General features: G+C 47.3%; 1 protein-coding gene across 1 annotated transcript; it reads left to right on the top strand.

Annotated features, from left to right (window-relative positions):
- Nucleotides 1–2,842: 2,842 nt before the first annotated feature.
- Nucleotides 2,843–6,094, top strand: LOC149348724 (uncharacterized). Its single transcript, XM_089541838.1, has 2 exons — nt 2,843–3,793; nt 6,077–6,094. The coding sequence occupies exons 1-2, from the start codon at nt 2,858–2,860 to the stop codon at nt 6,092–6,094; spliced, it is 954 nt and encodes a 317-aa protein (XP_089397964.1). The 5' UTR covers nt 2,843–2,857.
- The last annotated feature ends 3,693 nt before the right edge of the window (nt 6,095–9,787 follow it).

The raw sequence follows: 9,787 nt of genomic DNA, 5'->3' as shown, positions 1-9,787 counted from the left end.
TTACTTCAGTTCTGATTTTTTTTTTTTGCTGCTTTGTTATATCGTTAAGGAGATGAACGGACACGATTCACTACGGTAAATTACTCGACATATACCGTCCAGTCCGAATCAAGATGTCGAATGCGAGAAGTTGCTTTGATATTTGTTATCTATATAATTTCTCGCTAGCTGAATTCTTACTTCCTCCAACTGCAATGCATTGGTTAGCTTTAAATCATGATCTTTTGTTAACCGCTGTCGGAAGTAAACTTTGTTTTGTGTCTGCGGGGCTGTTTGGTAAGTATAAAGACTAACTTCTGTAGCCATTGAAGCAAAAAAAACTATTTTTTAAGGAAAGCTTTGCTTGCTTTCGAATAATAACAGTGGGAGGTGATAGAGGAGACATTATTGGGCGATAAATAAGGACCGCTGAAATTAAAACAATGTATTCGTCTGAAAAGAAAAAATACTCCCTACAGACTATGTGCTGCATTTAACATCTTGATTCGCGCCAGACGAAATATGTCTGGTAAATTACCGAGGTGGACGGTGTCTCTTTCGGCTAAAAGAGTGCAGTTCCTGCTCCATAGCGATTCGTCGGCACTATCACAGCAATTTTTCGATGAACCTAGAATGAGATGTAATTACTTTTTATTTTAATTTATTTACATTTATTTTCTTTTTTATTGTATAAGCAACAGCGGGCACATGGTGGATTGGGCCCTTGCGTGGTCCGACAACCGACCTCTAAATTCAGAGGGGTGGGGGTGGGGGTGCTCGGAACCGCGTAAATATAGTAAATGTTAGAGGAAGATTTAGAACAATTTATCAGACGACAAGAAAAACCGGGTGCATAAAGCTTTTACGTATCCTTTGAATGACGTCATTTCCACAATCACGCCCCCACGTTTCCCCTTTTCGGCTATTTCGTCATGAGAGTCCCTAGACCGAATTTGATCGGCGCGAAAATGTTTTTCAACATTGAATCCAAATATTTTAGCAAAAAATGCATTTTTCGCTGCCGCACAAGCGAAAAGAAAGGCGCGGAATACCGGACTATCGGATTTTGCTAACATAAATTTTGTGGTGAAGTTGTCCACAGTGTCCCTTTAAACTGGAGAACAAGAAGGGAAAAGACGAAATTGTTTCTTTGAATTGAGGCTGAAAGAACATCCCATGAATCCAAGAAAAAAAAAATTCAGGTGGGCACTCTGTTGACTTCAAGTGCGGTGAGGCGAAAGTGTTTAGCGCGGTGTTGCTGCTTGTGTCACTGATGTGTGGTTCAGATGTTAATTAAGTACACAATTGTTTGTGCATCTTAAATGCTGGAGACACTGGAGGGCGTTTGGGAGGCATCCGTCTGATTCGACGACTTTCTGCAAACACTCTCCAGCGTCCTAGACAAGAACTACATATGCGTTAGCAGGAATTAGCGTAGAGGAAGAAGCCGTTCTGTGCAGCTGTGCATCAACAGCCTTCCGGATTTCACCCCTATTTTTCAAGCTGAGTTTCTGGCAGTAGTTCTTGCTCTGCGCAAACTTGATCCTTCTATTTCTGCAGTGGCAGTCATTAGCGATTCTTTATCTTTGTGTTCGTCCCTCGCATCGCATGTTGACTGTCCCACTTTAAGCACTTTTTTATCGCTACTTCCTTCGCATTTGAGCCTTGTTCACTTGATATGGGTACCCGGCCACAGCAGCGTGACTGTAAATGAGATCGCGGATAACCTTGCAAAGGCTTCCCTAGGCGGCCCTGTGTTGCCCATCATCCCGGCTACAGCGTATATCACAGTATCTAGGTTCCGGCGACGAGCGTTATTAAGCGTGCAAGACACAACACTTTTAACATCGGTGGAATATCAGCATCTGAAATATTCCTGGAGCAGGAAAATTTGTCCATCTCGGCAGCTAGAAGTATCTCTGACGAGGTTGCGCTGCCGCATCCCCCTTCTAAATTTCTATCTGCACAGATCTGGTTTGGCGTTATCTCCCCTCTGTGCATTTTGCCGTGAGCCTGAATCTATCGATCATTTTTGGCTCCATTGTCGTCGTTTCACCTCTTTGAGAAGAAGACTGCTGGAGTGGCCCTTACAGCAACTTGGCCTTAGTTTGAGCAGCCCACACTTGCTATCATTTGGTGCCACCACACTTAGGTTCAGCCACAGGTCTGTTTGTGACGCTGTTCAAAATTTCTTGCTGGAATCTCATCGACTACCTTGCTAAAGCTTTCAGTATTTTCTTTTTATGCTTCATTATTTGTCGAATTATTATCTCTTTTCTCTCTTTCACTCTCTATCCAATCCAAAATCCTTTAAATATATATATTTGTATGATTATTATTATTATTTATAATAATAATAATTATTATTTTTTGTTTTTTTTTTATTTTTATTTTTTCATCCTCTCCGTGCCCTTCTTGTGGTAGACTCCCCCGGTGTTCCTCTCCCGTGTGCTTTCCTTTTGCTTTTACTACGTACAGGTGAATACCAACCTTTACCACCCGATTCTTGGCCGATCCCCCAGAGTGGGTATGTGCCATTCTGTCATAGGCTACAACAACAACAACAACATGCTCCTTGCTGGAAACAGCGCATCGGCCGTTGGCCGAGGTCTACCGACGTCTCAGGACACTACGGACTCGTACAAAGTTGTACTTCCCCGATTGCCTACCGGTAATGTTGTCCTTAATACCGTTTTCCTGCATGCTGACCTTAAGGGCCGCCCGTACCGAGCACCAGACTTCCGTGACGGATCTCCGGGAAATTTTGTGCATTGGTCAATACCAAATGAGCCACGTGTGGATGGTTACCTGCGAGAGTAGTTCTTCCAAACAGACGCCTGTTAACAAAGCGGAGTTTCCTGTCAAATGACTGAGGTGCATGGTGTTTGACCCGGATACTAAGAACGTCAAGGTTAAGCTCCTTTGGCTTCCCCGCTATATGGAACACCGGAGGATTGTGGAAGCATTAGAGCCTTATGGCACGATTCAGTCTGTGGAGCGTGAAAAGTGGCGGTGCCCAGGGATGGAGCATATGGAAACGGCGAACCGTGAAATCTCCCTCACACTCAAGGATGGAGTGTCAGCAAGCACAATTCCACACACACTTAATGTTCATGGAGTGCAGGCATTAGTCCTTATCCCAGGGAGACCTCCACTGTGCCTCCGATGCAGCCGGGTTGGGCATGTACGGCGCCAGTGTCGCACGCCTCGATGCACCCAGTGCCGACGCTTTGGCCATACTGCGGAGAACGGCGTCTTGAGTTACGCTGACAGGCTGCGTCAAGGCCAGTGGTCACGGGAAGATGACGTGGCATCAGAACACATCATGGATGTGCCTGAGGTTGTCGACGCGACCGGAGAACTAAGTCGTGAGCATCGAATAGATGGGGAACAGAAGAATTCAACACCTCAAATAAACACGGAATCTGAAGCGACTGGCCATCTAGCATCCGCGCCTCCAGAACGAAAACCGCCGGACCCGCCCGTGAGTGCTACAGAGACTGCTGTGCTTGCTGCACAGGAACAACTCGTCGCCACGGGTCAACGTCCGGATATGCCTCCTGTGGAGTCAGTCGAGGCGATACAGCCAGTGAATGCTCGCCGATCCTCCTCTGTTGCTGATGCTGCTTCGTCGTTGGAGGGTAACGGTGAGCCGTGTGTGGCGTCGATCTCTGGCGTGTCCGGTTCTCTGTCGGCTGTCAGTGTGGAGGCGAGTGATGTGCTCCCCTCGGGTTCGTGGGCCGAGGCCTTGGCTGTCTCAGAGGAAGACATGGACAGCACCGCACCTTTGAAACGTCCAGCAGATGCTGACGAGGTGTGTATCGATGGCGCTGACCACAAGGCACAATGGGCAGAGGCCACGGGAAGGGCGGCGTTAAAGAGGAGGGCGATGTCTGCCCGAGAGGCCGCCAATTTGGAGGCGGGCCACCCCATTCCAGGGGATGGCGTTTGTTAAGACTGGCACCAAAAATGGCGAGCGTCGCAGCATATCAAGTCGCTACCCTTAACGTTAGGGCTATGTGTAATCGTAGGAGGCAACAGCAGGTACGGCATCTCTTAAAGAAATGGAGCGTGTGTGTAGCCGCTATCCAGGAAACAAAGTTGTCCTCTGATGAAGAGACAGAAGCTGCTCTCGAGCCTTTTTTGTCGGAATACAGCATTATTGTTAGCCACGCGAGAGGCTTATCCGGAGGTTGTATGCTATTCCTCGCGAACACGCTAGAGATGACAGCCATGCCTTATTGCATAGATGACGAGGGGCGACTTATATGCTGTGATCTCACAATTTCAGGTGTACAGTGGCGGATTATTTGTGTTTACGCCCCCATAAAGCAGCGTGATAGAAGGCTTTTCTTTCTGTCATTAGTTGAACATTTGTGCACGGATCGCAAAATTATATTGTTGGGAGATTTTAATTGCGTTTGTAGGGATGAGGACCGATCAGTGGTATGTAAGAGATACGACCCTAGTGCTGCATTACTTACCGATTTGGTTTCTGAATATAATCTTGTGGATGTGGGACACGAAAAAGGCGACAGTATACATTTCACTCATTTTCAGTTTTCCTCTAATGCTCGCCTTGACAGAATGCGGCCCATCTTCTTTAGTGACCACTGTATGGTGTCTCTTCAGATAGGGAGGTACACTCGGCATGTACTTCACCCTCGATGGGAGCTGTGGAAAATGAATAACTGTCTCTCAAACAAAATCTTTCAGCGTGTTGTACCTACTTGTTTGAAAGACGTATGGTAACGCCGTGATCTTTCCGTTTTTCAAAAGTGGGACTTGTTTAAACAGGAGATCAAGAACTTGGCAATTGAGGCCTCAGCAAGAATCGCTTTCCTGAAGAGACACCACCTTCGTAAGCTTGGGGGCACCCTAACGGAGCTACATGAGCTAGAGCAGGTTAGCCCGGGTGCGTATCTCGAAGAGATTAATAACGTAAAAGCAGAGCTTCAACAATTTGCGACAGAAAGATATAAGGGGGCCTTGATAAGATCTAGGTCCCGAAGGTTTCTTGACGAGAAACCTTTTCGTCGGGCCCTGAGTGATGAAAGAGAGAATGCTCTTGCGAAGGAAATATTGGAAATTCAGTATGGTGATTGCACATACAGCGATGCCCCTGGTATTCTTGCTGCTTTCTTCGACTATTATCGGAAGTTGTTTGGCAGTTGCGAAGACCCAAATTAGGGTTTTGATTACAGTTCCTTACTCGGAAACTTCCCCCGACTTGATGATGAGAAGTGTCCTATAGTGAAGGGACCTATCACTTTGGATGAAATTCAATCAGCCATTTCTGCCCTACAGAGCAAGAAATCTCCTGGGCCAGAGGGTATTACTAGCGAATTCTATAAAACATTTTCGCCTTGCCTAGTGCCTGTTTTGATGGAAGTTTTCCAAGCATCTTATGATGTGGGTGTCCTGCCTCCCACTTTCTATTCTGGGCACACAATATTTTTTCCCAAAAGCAAAGATACCAATCGGTTGAAAAATGTTGAGGGATATCGTCCAATTTCCCTCTGCAATGTTGATTACAACATTTTTGCCAAGGTTCTTTGCAGTCGTCTACAGCTCGTCATTATGGACTTGATAGGTTCGCATCAGGTCTGTGGTATTAGAGGCCGCAGTATTCAAACACATATCCATATTGCACGTTCAGTATTAGAGACAGTATCAGATGAGACAGGTCAAGTAGCTCTGATTCAAATTGACTTGGCGAAGACGTTTGATAAAGTTCGGCACGATTTCTTATTCGCGGTCTTGGAGTATGCAAATATTGGTGACGTCTTGCTCAAAGGCATAAGACTGTGCTATAAGAACTCCTATACAAGGGTAATTGTTAATCAGGAGCTAACGAAACCAATACCACTAGAAGCATCTGTTCGTCAAGGATGTCCACTGTCTCCATTGTTGTTTGCCCTATATCTGGAACCCCTCTGTCTCAGTATAATTAACAGCGCAGCTATCCGCGGTTTCTCTCTGGCTTAATGTGAAGTTAAAGTTTTAGCCTACGCTGATGATGTCGCCTTCTTTTGTTCTGACAAAAAGAGTGTACTTGAGGCTTTATACTCGACTAAACACTTCTGCGATGTTTCAGGCGCGGCTCTTAATTTAGAGAAATCCAAAGGCTTTTGGTTGGGTCATTGGGGAACTAGGCCAAGCCAGTTCGGTGGCATATGCTGGGACTGTAGCCCTCTTGAGTACCTAGGCGTTCCGCTGCACCAAGTTCGCAACAGTACAGCCTACTGGGATTCACAAATTGTAACTCTACGGCGGCAAACACAGGCTTGGATGGGTAGGGAACTCTCAGTGTTCGCTAGGGCACAGGTCTGTAACATATTTTTGTTTGCAAAGCTCGCGTATGTCCTTCAAGTCCTGCATTGTGCGAGGAGGAAGGTGCAAGCAATACACAGAATATTTGCAACATTCGTGTGGCGCTCTCAATGGGAGCCCATGAGGCGTGACAACTTGTTCCTTCCCTTGTAGGGTGGTGGAGTGGGCCTTGTTCACCTGTTCGTGCATCAACTTGTTTCCCGTTTTTACTTTTTCAAATCGGCAAACCACCCGTTTCTGGTAGCTGTGCTCATTAGGCGGCTTAGTTTTCATTTGCCTTACTTATTCGTACCGACTGTGCAGGCTCGTGAGGGGACTTTATGGGGATTCCTTAAGGAGGTTGCTGACACTTTCAATTTCCTCACTGTGCGCTTCTCTTTAGATTACCTCTATAGCCTCTCTCTCGATAGAGAGAGAGAGAAAACTTTATTTACAAAGGAATTCGGGGCACGCCCCAGGGTCCCCGCACGACCCCACTGCACTCAAGTGTTTATGTTCCTGAGGTCCATAACACTGGCAGCACGGCCGGTGGCGATGGTCTGCACGGCACAGATGACCCAGGCTCTCACTGAGTCTTTGTTCCCTACACCATTGTATCGGCAGCCTTATCTGGGGTCTTTGGACATCAGTGTTCTAAAGCGTGTTAGGCGGATGTGCATTCAGGCAGCCGCTAAAACGTTCTTTTTTAAACTACACACAGCGACGCTGCCTGTCAAGACATTTCGTAATGACAAGGAGATGTTTGTACCCTGGAATGTGAATTGCCGTCTGTGTAACGTGCCTGAGACAATTGATCATTGCTTCATCCTGTGCCGTGATGCCATGTTCTTTTGGGACATACTACAACGAACTCTTAAGAAGGACATTGAAATTACACCATACACTATTAGATTTCTGCCTGTGGGCAAAAACTCTGTTGTGCCTTATGATCTGTTTGTGTTGATGGGACTATTCAGTGTTTGGAAAAGCCGTATGATGGACAGACATGCCGAGCCACCAAGATCGTCCAAATCTGTGTTTCGTGAACAGTGTGCTTTGGTGAGGAGTGTGTATGCTGCACGCGAAGAACCTCCAAGCTGGCTGCCGTGCCTAGATGCATGTGTGTGCCTCCCTGAATTTTGATGTTTTGATGGGGATGCAGTGTTGAGTTAGGGCTATGGCGGGCTCCTATTAAGCAGCCCGGTAACTTGAGACGCGAACCAGTTTGATTGAAGTTTTTCCCTCCTTTTACGGAAGTTCTTCCACGGAATAAAGAAAAAAAATTACCGACGATTACGTTACTTCCTAATGCGAAATTTGAGCGCAGCAAATAAGCTGTTTCACCTTTTCGATAGATTGAGGCAAAGAAATCGAGCAACACATGTATGCGCTATCACAGAATTTTTTTTTTATTTTTCGCAGGAAGAGGGGGGAGGGGGGCGGCGTGTACACCCAGCGGCAAACGATGGGGGCAGAAGCGCGCGCAGCAAGCGGACAACACGATAAAGGGAGGAGGGAAGAGATAGCAGCGACTGACTGATGCCGCTGACGCCGATAGTGAGTCAACCCCAGCTGCGGAGTTGGTTTCAGGGACAACGCCGCCAATATGATACCCTCGCTTCCGCAGCGCTAAGAACCAGGTCTAGCCGTGGGAAGGTGGTCACGTATTCGTCCACGTGCCGGGGCCTACGTGAAATAACCGGCGCGTCGGCAACTGAAGAGCACCCTATCCGCCACACAAGAACAGGGGGGGGGGGGGGGGACCCTTTCCTCCTCTTTCTGCATGGCGGCGACGGTGTTCTATGCAGTCACGTTACCTTGACTCTCTAGCGGCGTCAGCGGCATCCAGCGGTATCAGTCGGTCGCTGCTAGCGCTGGGGGGATGAAAGGGGGGCGGAGCTGGTTACGAGGCCGACGACAACGCCGACGACGACGCGAAACCCAGGAACGGACGCCAAAGAGCTGCGCTCTAAAAGGAACTAGCGTAGCCATTGGCACGCTCGGCTGGGGGATGGAAGGATGGCGGTTCGATTCCCATCGTGCACAAACTTTTTTAAGCATGAAATGCTTTTAGCCCCCGTTGTCGGCAGTGTGGTGACGTCACGCCGAGACCGAGAGCCATCATCCGGGCACTGAAATCCACTCATCCGGGCACTGAATTCCAGTCATCCGGGCTCTGAAACGAGAACATCCGGGCACCGTACGAGACAACGAGATTTAACGAGACTCTGTAAGCCCTCCTACGCGATCGGCATGCAAGCGCCGGTTGGTCTCCAAAGGAGTCACAAAAAATAACTGCTGCCAGTGTCTTCTCAATGTTTATCAAGATATCAGTCGCTGTGCGTTTGATAATGCACGGAATTATAATTTCCGATTTCTAATAACGCGTGCAAAAAGCACATAAATGCCACGATACACTTTGTTGTCATACGTGATCTCTTAGGGGCTTCGCGCATCGAAGCAAAGCCTCGCAGGCACAGGGGCCCGGGGGAGAAGCGCTGCGTTCAAAGGGCAAGGCATCGCGCCGAACGGGTGGTGGCGTTCCTCCCTTCCATTACGGTGTGGTTCGGGTGTCCACCGAGATGGCAGAGAATTACTGCGCCATTTCCTTTCCTCAAAAAACCTTGCGTTCAAATGGCAAGGCATCGCGCTGAACGGGTGGTGGCGTTCCTCCCTTCCTGTACGGTGCGGTTCGGGTGTCCACCGAGATGACATTAGGCCCGTAAACATTTCATGCTTACTCTACTCTCGGTTACGGGAGAGGCTAGATTTTAAGAATGAAATGCTTTTTTTCAGGTCTGACTAGAAAAAGCGTGGCACCTCTGCTGACAACCTTCTGTGGACAACGATGAGGAATTAAAGGCTTTCGCCTTAAAACTGCAGCCCTTCGTATGAATGAAAACGCTGAGTGGAAAGCGTGAAATGGAGTCAACGTGGCAATCATCAGCAATAACTACAGGAATACATCAAGACACAAAGAAATCCTCTGCGCTGTGTTGTGGATGTAAAAAAAAAACAAGAAACCTGCAGAGGCCTAGGCAATGACAGACCGGCAAAGAAAGAAGTTTCTTCAATGACATAGGCACTGTGTATAGTCATACTAGAAGATCTAGGATGGACATATTTGTATTACATTCGCACAGAACTTTCATGCGGTGACTTATGTATAGCTACGAAAAAGCCATGGGCGAGGGTTGCCAAGATCTGTTGCTTGTCTCCTTGCGCGTACTTGATTTTCTTCAGCTATTAAGGCGAAAGCCTTTAATGGCTCATACTGTCGTCCGTTAACAAAGCGTGTCACACGCGCTTAATTCGGGAACTAAAAAGATAGAAGGAAACCAATGGTTGCTTCAGACAGAGGAGGAAAAAATGAACCTAGAAGCCAAGTTTGATTAGTGTAGAATAATTAGTTATTTAATTATAGGCAAAATATCGAAATTGAGTCGAAATAGCTAGGACGTCGATATAGCCACAGGAACAGCGTGACGTCACATCG

This window comes from Amblyomma mixtum, chromosome 4 (genome assembly GCF_055824585.1).
Source record: "Amblyomma mixtum isolate Tamu chromosome 4, ASM5582458v1, whole genome shotgun sequence".
In the NCBI taxonomy this organism is placed as follows: domain Eukaryota; kingdom Metazoa; phylum Arthropoda; class Arachnida; order Ixodida; family Ixodidae; genus Amblyomma; species Amblyomma mixtum.
This window is presented reverse-complemented; position numbering and strand designations above follow the sequence as displayed.